The sequence below is a fragment of the Pleurodeles waltl genome, chromosome 5 (genome assembly GCF_031143425.1).
Source record: "Pleurodeles waltl isolate 20211129_DDA chromosome 5, aPleWal1.hap1.20221129, whole genome shotgun sequence".
Taxonomy (NCBI): Eukaryota; Metazoa; Chordata; class Amphibia; order Caudata; family Salamandridae; genus Pleurodeles; species Pleurodeles waltl.
Genome location: NC_090444.1, coordinates 1,136,860,281 through 1,136,876,527, shown reverse-complemented (window position 1 = coordinate 1,136,876,527; position 16,247 = coordinate 1,136,860,281). Strand labels below are relative to the sequence as shown.

Below are 16,247 nucleotides of genomic sequence, written 5' to 3'. Positions count from 1 at the left end.
TTCAGTGTGGCTGTGCCACAACAACACCCATTGCATATTGTTGTTGCCCCAGATCCGACATCATGTTCACCAGAGACTGTGAATAAAGTCATCACTACCCAAAGGGTGGTGTCAGGCTGACGTAACAAGGCAAAATGCTTTCCATCCTCTTCGTGTCATTGCCATTCTCATGTGTGCTGCATCCTGCAGCACACATAAAAATGCCACCTTGCCATTTTAAATTGTTGATGTGCAGGAAGGGACACCTTCCTGCATGCATATAAACAATCTATCCCCTCAACGCAGGCATCCTTGCACTATGGTGCAAGGATGTCTACGTTGGTGCAGGGGGAACAACTCTGAGCAGGCGCTGGGGGGAAAGGCAGGTGTGTGCCATATTCCAGAAAACACGGCGCATCCCTGCATTTCAAGAAGTGGTGCAGTGTGGTGCAACTATTATTGCCACTGCACCAAGCTGCACCACTAAAGGAAAAATCAGGGCCTCTGTGTGGAACATGTGGAACAGAACCCGCACAGGGTGGCCCAACAACAAATCTCACACAACTCCATGGACCATTTGGGAATGGGCACATAAGTGAACTCATAAAACATATGAGGCATGTCTGTGATCATCATTTGTGCTGCTGTACACCCAGCTTCAATTTCTCCATGTAGCAAGGTTGTACCACACCAACAAAGTCTCAAAATGCATGCATTGATCCACATTGTACATCCTTACACCAAAATATGCCTGTGGCAGATATGCTTTATGCAAGAAATTGACCCAAATGTAGTGAGGGACGAACTAGTGGGGCAGACAATCCATAATGGTTGTACCGTGCCATCCAATTAGCACATTTGTGTGACCTGCTAAAGGCAGATGACAAAATAACACAAGCATTGTAAGCAATGGACATATCTGTGCTTTGCTGCACTAGTGCCACCATTCATGGTGCCAATACAGTAAAGCACCAAAAGAGTGACAACACACATTACTCAACTGTGGAAATGTCCACCATGGTGAATAGGAAGGTAAATTAAGTGCTACCATGGTGTCAGTGGGAGGGGCAAGGGGCCTGAGAGAAATATGGTGGTGTGAGATCAATGCACAAAATACCTTGAAAAGTTGCCCCATGTGAGATGCACAATACAACACATAATTACCAACTACAACCTAGGGGCTGTAACATGTCACTGAGCCTCCAGTAGCAAGTAAATGATGAGCCATGTCAACAGCCACTAAGGTCCAAGTTGACATTTCACTATCGCATTGAAGAGGATGATGACTTACCTCCTGCAAACCTGCTTGTCCTGGATTTTACAAATGACATGGATGACCAGCTGACGATCATCAATGAATAGACTCTCCAGATGTCATGGTGCCCTCCAGACACCACCTCCAGTTGCAGGGAGGAGACACAGCATTGCGGGGTCTTCACATAAACCACCCAACTGTGAATACAGCACCAACCAGTCCTGCCAAGGACCCCAAGGACCCAGACATCACCTTTCAGAGGACAGTGGTAGGAGTCCACCGAGAGCTGGCCAAGCAGGTGCGGGTGGGGATGGAGACCATGGCAGGCAGCCTAAGGGGATTGCAGATGTGCCTCAGTCCAAATAAGGACAACTCAGCTGCCATCAAAGGCTCCCACTCCCTGCTGTGTGGATTCCAGCAGTCTCTGGCCGACATTGCTGCTGCCATGAGGCAGAGGCTTCAACAATTGCCCTCCCAAAGTGGCAACAGCATGATAGACAGAAGGCTGGGGGCTCTACAAAATACCCTGGAGTCCATATACCAGGAAGTGGCCTCCTTCAGGGAAAAGATGGCTGCCTACCACTGTGATATTGCTGCTATGTTGAGAAATCAGCAGTGCCTCCTTGCTGCAGTCATGTCTTATGTGTTCCCTCAAATGGCAGCTGCCGGGACCTTTGATTCCACATCGCTATCCCCCGATGTGTATGTGGCCCCCCTCAACTTCTACAACAGCACCATCCAAGGCACAGGAGGCATCACACACATCAGAAGATGAAGATGTGGAAGGAACAACATTCACACGGAAAACAACCCAGTAGCACCAGTCTGTGCTGCATGGATAGTATCTCCTTAGTTCTGTGCTTAAGATCATGCCAGTGTTGTGCCAGCTGGCAATGTGCCCTCTTCACTCAACCACGGTTGACTTATCTGCTATAGTCTGTCATTATCTTAATTCCTACCTATGGTCAATTTGGACATCTCCTCACTAATGTACCCTTCTCTTACCCATGTCTCATGACATGTTCCTCACCCCTGGACTCTGAATGTACAACAAATGGCTCAGGATCTCCCATGAGGTCTGTGAACTGGACATTGTATTGCATTGGAATATACATTTGCACATGTAAATAAATCTCTATATACACATGTATTATGTCAACTTTTAATGTGATCCATCAACTCATCTAAATGTATGCAATGTGTGAAGCTACGTCAATGAGAACAGAACCTAATTACATGTGTGGCTTACTGTCAGACACAGTGCCACACACTAGGACTCTAACATGAAAAAGGTGAATGAAGGTGTTGTGGACTACACCCAATTTATTGAGCCTTACAAGCATGCAATGAACAAATATCCATGCAAGTTGACAAATGGCATTAATGGGTCAGAAAAAAGTATCTGGAATTTTTCCTGGTGCAAGCACCAGTGCAACTAATATGTGTGGAACAGAAGAGGCAAATTTGATCAGTGACAGGTAGCGCCAAAGTATAAATAAGGAGTTAGCTTTGCGCTGAATTAGCGTAAAATAAATTATGCTTATTCGGCACAATCTGAGCATAAATATGGGCCTTACTGCCACACACTTAAAATTGTCCCTCCACCCCCCTTAAGAGACAAGATACGAGTAGGACAACATAAACTAAGGCTACATAGAAGTAACTTAACCTGTATCCTAAACAAATATGTATATTTTTTTTAATACCTTTTTGGTATTTTTTAAATAAACACAGAACCCTTCTCCCAACCCCCCAAAACAAAAAACAATACTAAAACCCACCCCCAACTATACTGACTCTATCTTACAACTAACCTAATCTATTTAACTAACCTATCACTACCCGCCTACAACCCACTAAAACTGATAACAATATACAACGAGAGAAGGGAAAGAACTGGGAGACTGTGCATCAGCATGTTCAGGGCTTTTTCAGCTTTTTTTACAGAACTTCAGCAACCTGTAATTCCTAGCATTGTCCTTTTCTAGCTGGTTCAATCTTACCATTATGGCTGAAATGTTACTACTCATGTCCGCCTCGAAGTCGTAGGAAGTGGCTGCTACAGGTGGCTGTTGCGGTGGCTGAGTGGGCAGAGGTGCTGATGATGTGGAGGGGTTTGGACCAGCTGAGGCCCCTCTGACCCTGCCCTGCACAGTTGCAGCCTGTTTTAGAGATGCCCCATGTTGAAAGGCAAGCCAAGCCCCCCAAGATTTTTCACGCCAATACCTCCTGGGAATCTTCCGGTACCCTGTCTGTACCTCCATGATGTGGCGGAAACACTCTACCCTCTTTTCAAAAGCACACTTCTGTGCTGTGGTCATATTGGCAGCTAAAACATAAAGAGAACATGGCATCAAATACTGCACTGGGTAGAGGTAGAACAAACATGCAATGTGCACAGCATCCTCAGATGACACATGCTGTCCACCAGACATTCCACAACAATGTAAATCTCCAATTCCAGACTAAACTTCCTACCAGCCATCTACGGTATCATGTACATGTCACTGTGTTAACGGCTATCCATTGATGACCATTAGGGCCGGAGGTAAGTGGATTGCTGCCTCCTTGTGCAACATTTGTGTCATCATACTAGTGAGGATCAAGTGGCCCAACAAGTCCCAAATCCCTGTGCCTTAATCACAAAGTTGTGCAATGCATGCATTCCACCACTTTTATATCCCTTGCACTACATCAACCCTTTGGCAGGCATCATGGATGCAAGGTGGGGTTCACCTGGTAGGGAGACAGGAAAAATTGGCCCTGGGAATTCTAGAGAATGCCAATGCATCAATCATTTGTCCTTGGGTTAACACCTGCTCAGAGCAGCCGTTACAAGGGGCACACCATGGCTTACAATGGTCCCCTATGTACAGTTCAGGGTTAGTGCCCATATAGTTTGCCCTAACCCTGAACAGTACATCTATATTGTCTACAGCTTTTGTACCTATTGCCCCCTACCTTGTGGTTTGGTGTGCAAAATATATTATGCTGTGCACACCTGGTGGCTATATGGGTGCTCTAAGGGGCACAGAAAGAGTGGCATTGCACTGTGCAGCTACAGTATTCCTTCTTATTGAACTACCTGTGCACATGCATGTCTAACATTTCCTAAGTACCAGGTATACACTCAGCATCCACATTCTATACACAAGTGATGTGACCAAGCTTACTCACATTTATCAAGATGGCTAGATCATGTTGGTATATCTGCACACATCTAGTTTACAACAATCCGTAGACATGTCTCACATCCATCTGGAGCAGAGTTGTATCTCATTGTGTACTCAACTGACTGGTTCCCAGCAAAATAAGGCTACTTGCACAGCCGCTGACTCACTTAAGATCTGAAGAGTAGTAATGCACTAGTTATTCAAGTGTCTCCTACATAAGCCCCCTAGTGACCTCAACACATGTACATCATCTGTACCATTTCTTGAGTAACTCAAAGCAATGTGTGGCACACAGTGCTGTAAAAAATGCTGTGACAAATATGTTGGCAACAGCCATGCTAATCAGATAAAGAGCATCTACAACACATAACATGACTGACATCACTGTATGTGGACATAATTCCATTGCAGCACAGGTTGGCATTTGTGCAACAATCTATGTACTCTACGTCCTCCACATTGCATCAGACATGATGTCTATATCCTAACGCATATGATATAATTTCATTGGTCACACATGCCATTTCAACATTGCATTACACACATCATACCTTCTCACACAATACCCAGGAATGACACTTGGGCGCACAAGGTGACACTTACTGGCTGTATTGGGGTCTTCAAACTGAGTCACCTCTCCAATTGTGTAGCATGGAGGTCCACCTGCAAGACATGATAGGAACACATAGCTTAGTGATTTTTGAACATCTATGTGCATGGACAATTGTTACACATTCAACTTGTTAAGCTCAGTAAGCAAGTCAACTCTGTGTTAGGACTGAACAACTGCCAGACATTATAATTCTGTCTGTAAGACAAAGGGTCAGATAATTGTGGGCCTGGCACCACCAGAGTGTCACTTTCCCTGGCGCCCCTGTGGTGCTTCTCACTGCACCATAGGTACAAGGATCTGTTATGCAGCTGTTTGTTGCGTAACGCCTCCACATACATGTGGGGCAGCATGACACAGCATTCTGCAGCAGTGGGCATGCAATGGTTGCTGCAGTGACCATCCCATTGTATGACCCATTGCTTTTGACGCTGCCCCAGATGTTGAAGACATCTTAATTGTTGGAGGCGCCAAGAGACTAATAACAGCATAGCAAAGTGTTGAGGACTGCATTTATACGTCCTTGTTTCTTGCTTCTTATATGTATGCGCCATTTGAAGGCACACACAGTAGAGACAAAAATGCCATGGTTGTTTGCTTGTCTGCACCTAGGTGTCTCTTCCTGCACATTAAGAAAATAACATCATGGATGTCTTGGCACTACTATGTGGGCTGCATTATGCAACACACATAGAAGCAACATATCACCATTGTAAAATGTTTATGACCAGGAGGGGATACCTATCTGCACATAAATACCCCTCTCAACTCAAACACACTTGCACTGTGGTCCAAGTATGCCTTGCTTTGGCGCAGGCTGCAGAGTTATGTGCTGGTGCAGGCGCAGATGCAGGCTGCCCCGTAATCTCGGGCAGGCCTGTGTTACATATTCAGCGCAGCTCAGTGTTGCTGATGTGGCACATAGTAATCACACAAGAACATGCACAGATTTTGCTGGCAGACATATGTACATGTTTCAGATACATATGTATAACAATATAGGGGGACAGGATACTTCCCGTTGGCTAAAATATTGATTCTTGTAGTTGTCTATGTGAAGAAGCAGCCAACCGCTCAGATGCTTGCCTGTCTTTATACACATAGCACCAACACATACCTCCATCATGTGTGTGTCATATGTAACATATGGCACCCATGGTGTATGTCAGGACACTGATGTTGGAAACTCTGTCAGTATGGTTGCACTTGGCATGTTTGTACCATACATGAATATGCTGCACGTGCAAAGTGGAAATTGGCTACTTGATGACAAGGGAACAGTCATGTAATCACCCAGCACTAGGCAGACATATAAGTTGACTCCCATGAAGGAACAGTGCAACCGAGTTGATGTTGAGTCTAAATCTTTTGGGTGCCACCTACAGCAGGAATACACTGCTTCCATTCCTCATGCCTGGTTCTGCCATCATGTGGCACCAGCCTTTCACACTGCCACAATGCTTGCACCTGTCAAATATTTTACAATATGGTTAAGTAGTAGTTGCCTCCACTGGCAACATTACCTATAACAAAACTTACGCACAGATGAAGCATCCTGAGACATTCACTCCTGCTTACATATCTGTAAATGTCATGTCACTGCACATTAATGACTCTTGGCACACACACTGATGACTGACAATACTCCTGTGTCATATTTCCTATCACTTCAACTTAACTTACCCCATTTACACAGTTGTAATGACCATGATGGACATGTACTTTTGTGCTTATGAAACATGTACCCTTGCAACATTGTACAATGTTGTCTGATATTTGACACTTTATGGGGTATAGGGGATATACAATGTACACAAAGAGGAATGTGCAAGTAGTCTACACCCCTGTGAATAGCTAAGGTCCCTTAAATCCCATTTGCTTAAACACAAATCTTCCTGTCCTGACCCTTGACAAAAAAATGCTGCAGTCAACCTTATGTCCCCCTGTCATGCACATGCAAATGAGGATGTTGCAATGCAAAATAGATACTTACCAACTGATCCCCCAATCAGAATCATCAGACGATCCAGTAGATCTCGCTCTCGTGCTATGAGGTCTTCCCAACAGTGTTTTATTTGGTGGTTGGTGCGCACAACTCCAATTATCTGGCGGAGGTGGTGGAGCATTTTGCCCCACTGCAGCTTACATGGCTCTGTTGAGTAGCCCTGGATGACCCGGCTACCCAATCTCAACATCAAGGGGAGGTAGTGTTTTGTCAGCCAAATGAACCCACCCAGTTCAGCTCCACTCATCCTTTGTGCTCTCCCCTTACCCGACATATTGAAGTTTCCCTCCACTGTAATTACAATAGCCCCAAACATAATAAAACACTACCCCACCTAAACCCAAATACCCCAACAGACTATGCTACCCCAAGACAAATACCCAACAATACAATTACAAAGACAGGACAAAAACACTACACAAGACGCAGCAAAATTACAAAATGCACATCACAGCAATAGGAAACAGCTCAAAACTCTCAAAAACCACCACTCCTTGACCAGCACCAGCTCCACACACCCTCTCACAATCACATACAAAAAGACTGTAAAGTAAAAGTTTAAGTGAAATCACAATACCATCTATGCAGCAAGGAGGTCCTTTTTTATCACTTCCTGGGCATGTGCGTCACATTTTCTGATATGTTTCATTTTATTTTTATGCATGACGGTCATGCGTGCTATTCCTCTCCATGAAGGCTGCCAAGGCATGTCGACTTGCGATTGATGCACGGGGGTCAGGCGTCATTTGTTTGAATGGTATAGTGTGGAGTATTGCTGTTTGCGTCAAACATTTTGACGCATGACAGGAATGGGTGGATTTTGTTGGAAAGGCTGACAGTCACCCAGATTCACATACCTTGTTACAGGGGATATGCATGTATGTAGTCAGTATGGTATGACTAGGTGTGTGTGCATGTGCATTCATATTGTAACAGTAACATTGCAATGTGTTACTATATGTTTGTATGTGTGTGTAAAATGCAAAAGATGACTGATACCATTTGCATATGTGCATGTTTTGGTATACTTTTTCCACAAACATGTTACCACATGGTTACTGAGAGTTTACATATGTAATGTAACACATAATTGTGGGGCTACCATATTGTCATGTCTGATTTCTAAATGTACATTTGACAACAACACTTTAGATATGATGGGCTATGTTCAATACAGGTTTATGCATGTGATACCCTTGACAAATTGTACTCAGAGGATGCAGTGGACTACAGCTGGGTTGATTTCATGTAACCCATGGCAATGTGAGTGCATGTGTATCCATTCATTGGTGTGGTGTGTGGTTCATGATTCTATGCTACACATGTAACAAATGGTTCCCCATGCATCTATGATGCAGGAGATGGTGTACTCACATGTGTCAAGGAAGGTTGTTATGTGACTTGTGTGTCTAATAACATGTGTAGTGTACTATGTGTAATGAATGGCAAAGCAGTGTGTTAATGTGATTTGATACCACACAAATCTGTCTTCCAGCACGGACAAATGTAGGCCATAGTTTCATGGCTGTGTAGCCATATCAGTGCCACCTATGTTTCCCTATATGGGAACATATCTGAAGGCCATTTAGGTCTATGCATGATCATGTGATACAAATACATATTCATTAGTGGAAAGTTGACTTTTGTGCATACGCCAATTCACAATACCAGGCCTGTACCATTGAAGTGGTACATGTGTGCTGAGAATTCAGACATATGTGTGCAAGCCACAAACTTGGTACATACAATTGACCTAAGCGTTTGTTATGACTGTTACATACAACGGCATACAAGTGTGTAGCAGGGTTGCAGTCAGGCAATGATGGCACCCTAGTCATCACTGCTCCTGTGGGACTTTGTGTGCCCACAGAGACCCATGGTTGCATGTTTTGACACTGGTTGACGGTGCACGACTCAGCTCACCCCACTTTGCACATGCAATCAGGCCCCTGACTATGTCATGAGTCAATGTGACCTCTGCATGGGAGTTAGGGGGTGTTGGGTGGGTATCTACCATCTTCATGATAGCTCTTCAGCAGCACAATGCACAGCCCCCTGCAGACAGACACCTGCACAAATGTGATCCCAGGACCTAGCATTACTTTTTTCCTTTGTAGCACTTGATGTCAGGCTTGCCCTATCATGTACAGGGGACTGCTGCTTGTTCGTGTAGGACATGTCTCATCTTTTGGCATGGTCTGACACAAATGTTTATACATTGTTTGTATTTTCCATATGCAGCTTGGTTAGGTGATCTATTGACCCAGGGGACAGATGATGTCATCTGTCACTGCCTTCTGTTAGAATGTTGTGCGATGGACAACTTCATTGTTGTTGCTGTTGCAAACATGAATGGGTTATGTACTGACCTAGTCATCCTCTATGAAAATATGTCGGGTGATCACTTGGTAACATTATTGTGTTGCACAGTCAATATTGATCTATGTGTGTACCTTCTCCAACATTACCAGCATATCTTGTTTGGAAAAGATTTGGTCCTACATTGCTGCCATTCTTTAGGCTGCTTGCCCATTGTCTGGCCATGCATGGACAGGATGCTATATGTGACTTGTGTAATTTTAAGATGTACACATCTTCTTTTACTGGCTACGTGATAGTTTCCTTCCTATTTCTAGGCTTTGCTAGATTACATGTCTTCTACTCACAAATGACAGTACACCAGCCATAGCTTTTGTGTAGTTTCAATGGGACCTCCCCATGTTTTATCTCCATGTGTACGAGGGAGCCTCTCAGCTGTTCTTCCACATCCTTTGGTGTACATGGGCATGCAGTCACATCTGCATTCCACAGCCTATCTCACTTTCACCATGAGCGTATCCCAAACCAGATTGGCATGTGGCAGACATAGACATTTTTATGATATTGGTCCCACTAGGTCAATTTCTCTTGGTCTGGCATGTGAGTGTCAATGAGAGGTGTATTTTCATATGTGGTGTGTGATTGTATCACACAGACTATACTGGGTTACCTTGCAGACACATATCAATCATTGTAGGTAATTGCTAACCCTTTCCTACCTAGGTCTTCACATGTATTTCCAGATTAGCTGCAGGTCTATGTCAAGATGATACAATTGTGTGACATGTGTGTCAGAATGCACATTGGAAGTGCTACAGACTATGCCTACATTCCACACACACATTCATGTGGTGGTGCATTCCCCCATTTTATTGATCATTCCTGGCTATGGGGCATATGGGTGGAGAATGGATCACACCCATTGCTGCTCCACTCTTCTTGCGACCCTTAGCGCAATCCACAGTCAACATGTGTGTGCTATATTTGTGAGGCAGCACACCATGTGGCAGAGTTGGGGCCAATAGCGCTCACAGTATGTAACATCATTGATAAACTGTGCAGGGTTAGGCTAAAACTATTGTCACTTACCCTGAATATTCCATGATGGTCCATTGGTACCAATAGTGTTCCCCCTTGTCACACCTGCTTAGTTCAGGCTTTACAGCTACCCACCTGAGATGTGACACAGTTTACTTCCTTATTTTCAAGTACACCATTTTGTTACTGCCCCTTCCGTATGTATGCCCCCCTTACATACATCTTGCCATGATGTGGTGCAAGGGGTCAGAACTGACGCTATGCCTACATTACACCACTTAGTATTTCTGGTGAATGGATCTAGGCCTTTGCAGCCACATGAGCGTGATGTGCGGCATGGAGGCACTAGACCCTCTTACATCACAATCTATGTTCCAACATCTTTGTAACCGTTGTGTTTTTTTTACCTGCTCTCTGAAGTATGAGCAACTTTCCAATGGTATATGTAGCAGAGAATGAGTACACCATGGACAATCTGGTGCAAAATTATTTAATAGTCATATTGTCAGGGTGATTTTTGTTGTACAGTGTCTATTTATCAAAGGTCAGTACAATTTGTTGCCTCCTGCAAACTCCTGCAGCAGTTTTTTTATTGTTCCCCCTCCACCTGTGCTGCACCATTGTCAACCTCCTCCTCATTTGGGATATCCACCAGTTCATCCCAGGGGACGTTAGTCTGAATATATATGTTATGCAGGATTGCACATACAAGCATGGTCTTGCATACCAGGGATGGTGCATACACGAGGCTTCCTCCTGTCAGGGCAAGAAACCTGAACCTTGACTTCAGGAGCCCAAAAGTCCTCTTCACCACATTTCATGTCCTTCTGTGCCCTTCATTGTATGTCAACTCTTCCTCCGTTGCCGGGTTGCCAAAAGGAGTCATCACTCATGGCTGGATGCCATAACCTCAGTCAGCTCCAAAGGAATGTGAGAACATGTGTCTGTCATGCATATTTGTGGTGCCATATTTGCAATCCCAGATGTTATTTTTAGGTAGAGTGGTGACATAGGCGTACATCTGGTATTGTGTTTGTTCCCGTTTTGCAGAATGGTTGCATTTGTGTGTGGTGGTGGACATTGCTATCATGGGTTGTGGATCAGGATCCTGGTGATTGTCATATTAAATCTGACCTGATAGTTCAACCATGCAAATGAAGTGTTGTGTTGTTCAGGTTTGAGGTTGTGTCCTAATGTTAGTGGAACATACCACTTCTTCTCAAAACAATAGTGTCATTTGTATTGACACTGTGGTAGTCCTACAAGGCAAAACACAGGCCAACATGTTACCATGTGGCACTACGCATGCAGTGCAACACTTATTGACCCTTTGTGGCAGATTATGCCTGTGCCAGCCAGCATGTGTACACATGTGTGATTCACAAAATAGGCACAGATGATTCCCAAAGGTTCCTAGACATGATTTATCACAGGCACTTTCAACACCTGCACAGAGCAGGCATTAGGAGGGGGAACACCATAGTTTAGAATGAGTCCCTATGTATTGTGCATGAAATGGTCAAGTATGTCCTCAATACTCCTACAGAGTCCAACTATGACATCCATTATCTTGACACTATTGCACCTACTCTGCACCTTGGTGCGCCATTTATTGTATAAGGGGCCTAAATGGTGACAACAGGGTGCGGCAAGGGGCTCCAGTTACAGTGTCACTGCTGTTGATGCTGCGCCACTTTCCTGACATGTGTCCCTCAGTCCCCTCACTTCAGACCTGCAGATGAGTGATGTTCTGGGAATTTGAACCTTTTTTGTGTATGGTGTGCCATGACACAGGTGTTGTGAACTGTGTGTAGCATGTGAGTGCCTCTCCTTTTCCCTTGGAAAAGCTCCTTTGCACACAGTTTAGTTGGTGGCATTTGCTTGCTGCCATGCGTATCTGCATGTGGATCATGGGCACAATGTGTCGCGTTGTATGGTTTGTTTAGTGATACTGGCATGCATTTTCAGACACCTGTGTGACCGGAGAGGAAATGATGTGTTTTTCTGCAATGCCCTGCATCGCATGACCAGTCCTGCTAAGTCCCATGTCCCCTCATTCACAAGCATCTCTGGCCTCTCCCAGTACATTGTCAGTAGTCCTGCTCCTACAGTGCCCTGTTGATACCCTGGTATCATGTTAGGGAGTTGTGGATTTACCAGATATGATTGTAGGAGTGCTGTGAGGTGCCCATCCCTACACTTAGGCCCTTATTATAACCCTGGCGGTCGGTGACCAGCAAGACTATAGGCTGGTGGTACTGGACACCACATTTTGACCGTGGTGGTACCGCCGTGGTAACACTGCCGGGACCAGCGGTAAAACGCCATGGCGGTCCAGGCGGTCGTAATCCGCAATCTGCAAGCAGTGCTGCCCTGGGGATTTTGACTACCCTTACCACCAGCCTGCCCATGGCGGTATAGGCTGGCGGTAAGGGGACTCGGGTTGCCCCTGGGGTCCCCTGCACTGTCCATGCAATTGGCATGGGCAGTGCAGGTGCCCCCAGGCATAGCCTCATCGTGCTTTTCACTGCCCGGATTTCAGGCAGTGAAATGTGCGACAGGTGCAACTGCACCCGGTGCACATCAGCATTGCCGCCGGCTCTATTACGAGCCGGCAGCAATGTTGATGTCACTTTTCCGCTGGCCCAGCGGAAAAGTCAAAATAGGGAGCCAGACATACCGCCAGCAATTGTGGTATTTTGGCGCCCGCAGCCTCTGCGGTCTTCTGGGAAGACCGCCGAGGTTGTAATGAGGGCCTTGGTCTTTCATGGCTGATGATGTTGCATTTCTATGTTTGCAGCACAATGCACCAAACAGGTGAAGGTGGAAACAATGGGTACATCTGGTATGTTTGGATGATATGTGGTTGGTGATGACCACACTTGGATGGCATTTGATATTGGTGTCACCGGAGGCTTCTACACCATGACAAATGTGGAGCTGTGCTTATATGTGACATCCTTCACATTGACATGGCCAATGGCATTCACATCACTGAGCTATTCCCTGTTTGGTGTAATGTGTGTAGGATCTGTATTTAGTTGTCAATCATGTGAACACTTGTAGTGGTTTGGGCCCAGCTTCTGTATTTAAAGGGGACATAGCTCCACCTGTCCTTCACGTGGTGTGCCAGTCAGGTTGTGGCTGTATTATGTATATATGGGTGTATGTGTGTGTGTGTGATGTGCATTGAATGCAGTGTAATGTGGCATATGTATTGATGTCAGTACATCTGTGTTCCCCTGTCCATGTGTGGTTAGTGTAGTGTATGTATTGTTTGTCCTACTAGTTTGGTGTGTTGTCTGTGTAATGATTGTTATGGTGGCTTACCTAGGAGAAGGCCATTGCCATATTGTCAATCCTGGAACAGCTCATTGATGGTGGAGTGCCAGAATATGTAGGGATCATGGACGCTGCCGGGATATTTGGCTAGGATTTTTGTGAAGAGCTCACAGTGGTCCACAATGGCCTGCACATTCAAAGAATGGGTGTGTTTGCCGTTCCTGTAGAGATGTTCTGTTGCAACAGGTGGTACAAGTTGGACATGGGTGCAGTCCATTGCACCCAGCACATGCAGGAACCCAGCAATTTGGTAGGAACCTTGCTTGATCTCCTGCTGCAGTTGCTGGGTGCTGGGGAAGCAGATGTGGTGAGGTGTGAGTTGTATGATTGCATCCAGAACCTTTGGAAGGAAACCCGAGAAGGATAGGTGGGAGATGCCACCTACTTGTGCGCCAGTTGTCTGGAACGTTCCTGATGCCAGCATATGGAGGACAGCCAGGAGTTTGGTCATGGGTGGAATAATTGTTGCACTTTCCACCATTGCAGTGATGTCTAGTGCAATGTGGTGCAGCAGGCATACAATGGTCTCCCGCTTCAGACGGTAGGTCCTGATGACATTGTGTTCCCTTAGTGCAAGGATGGTTGTGTGCTGTCTAAATATCCTCTCCTGCCTTCTGCGCTGCTTTTGTGGCTGCTGTGTTGGTGTTTGGGATTGCTGTGGTGGTGCTGGTAGGACCTGTTGTCATCGCTGTCATCTGTGGCGTGTGCCAAGCTGGAGCATTAACAATTCCATGTTGTCCAGGGGGTTGCCAATAGTCCTTCTGTTTTCCTTATGTAGTAGTGTGTGGGCCTCATTTTAGTGCCTTGTCTGACCAGGCGTTAAATTTTGATACTAATTGGACTTTGCGTCATTTTTTGGAACCGGTTCCTTAATGTGCATCATTTTTGCGTCGGACAATAAATATAACACTGGAGGGCTAGCGCCAGGGAGGGAATGCCTACCTAGCTTATCATATTCACTAAACTATGCAAGGTGGGGTGATATTTTGTTATTTGCCATATTTAGCATTAATATATATATAAATATGGAGCTAGGTTAGCGCCACTTTTGCGGAAGAATTAATGGTGCAAAGGCGGTGCTAAGTTTCCTTAAAAATGGGCCAAAAACCTTAATTAACAGTGAAGAGAAATACTTGAGATGTGTTCAAACTTTGTGAACATTAAACTGTTGATGGTGTAAATATTCCTAATACATTAAATATTGTTAAAAGTCTTCATTGCACCTCTGATAACTGTAAATATACTTGTCCCTGACACCTACTTTGAATAAAACTTAGATGCTCACCCATGCCTACCGCAGTACTTAATTAATTATAGACTAAGAGCTGTGGTCTGAAGTTTGCTCAGATGCCAACCGCTACCACTTTCGAATATCAGAGTTGCCTAATTCACAAAGGTAAACTTAGACTTTAAGTCTAAATTTAGACCTGAAGTCTAAGGGCCCAATTCACAAAAGTAAACTTAGCCCTGAAGTGTAAGTTTATCTTTGTGAATCGGGTCCCAAGACTGTGAAGTCTTTGTTACAGCTCATGCCTGTTTCCCCCACGACCAGACAGTCCCTGCCTATTTATTTCACTCTTTCTGGATCGTTTTCATCCTTGCTTTCTTTCTTTGTCACTATTTTTCATCTTTCGTGTTCTCTTTCTCCTTTATTCACATTTTTTTAGTTTTCTCTCTTTTTCTTCAGGTGAAAGTCAAATCGGGAAAAATATGTGTCAGTCCCCAACAATGAGTGCGGTGAGTCACACCTGCACAATTAAGCACTGATCTACCAGGAGAGTCACAGTGGTATATTCCAGTTCCAATTTCTGTTATGGCATTGTCTTTTGGGATCTAGTCAGCGGAGACTGTCAGACTCCTCCTTTTATTTGCGAGTGCAGTGTCTTTGGACTGCATGCTCTGGACAACTCACTTAGCATTCATCACTAGCATTGCAATCTGAGTCTGGAACTTGGAGAACACCTTGAACAGTATAACAGATCTGAATGTAATGCATCCTCAAAACAAAATTGATCAGATTATGATAATTTAAGAAGTCAGGTTGACAACTATGAGTCCCGAAGCACTAACTTAACAGTGTAAACTGAGTCACTTACAGTCCTCAGGGACCTGGACTGCTTTTTGAATTGTTTGTTGAGGTACCAGTCTGAGAACTGAGAACATGGGAAAAGGGTCTGCCTTAGACTGATGCAATACCTATACTTTAGCACCACGACTCAGAAGACCCCATTTACAATCTCCTGCTCCTCATAATAAACATTTTAAATGATGCCAGTTAGGTACATCTCCTCTGGTTTGAAAAATGAGTTCTGTTAAGAGTGGGTAACACCTGCATGAATATTTAAATCAGATAAATGTCATCACAAAGTAAAAATTAATTAACTAAAAATTACCTTCCCCGTTCAAAGCTTTCTCCATGAAGTGCTCAAAAGTTGGTGATGGTGTCAGTGAAGGTATCAACTTTTCAAAATAGTAAAAGGAAGTTAAAACATCTTTTGGGTTTCTGGTTACGTAGATAACCTGCAA

The 16,247-nt window shown here is 44.6% G+C and overlaps 1 protein-coding gene across 4 annotated transcripts in view; it reads right to left on the bottom strand.

The window, feature by feature from the left end:
• Positions 1 to 16,247, bottom strand: part of LOC138296317 (amine sulfotransferase-like) — a 511,069-nt gene that overhangs the window by 175,217 nt on the left and 319,605 nt on the right. For all 4 annotated transcript variants that reach the window (XM_069235350.1, XM_069235353.1, XM_069235351.1 and 1 more), the window contains one exon: positions 16,115 to 16,241. In XM_069235350.1, the coding sequence (XP_069091451.1) occupies positions 16,115 to 16,241 (127 nt within the window). The remainder of the gene's footprint in view (positions 1 to 16,114; positions 16,242 to 16,247) is intronic.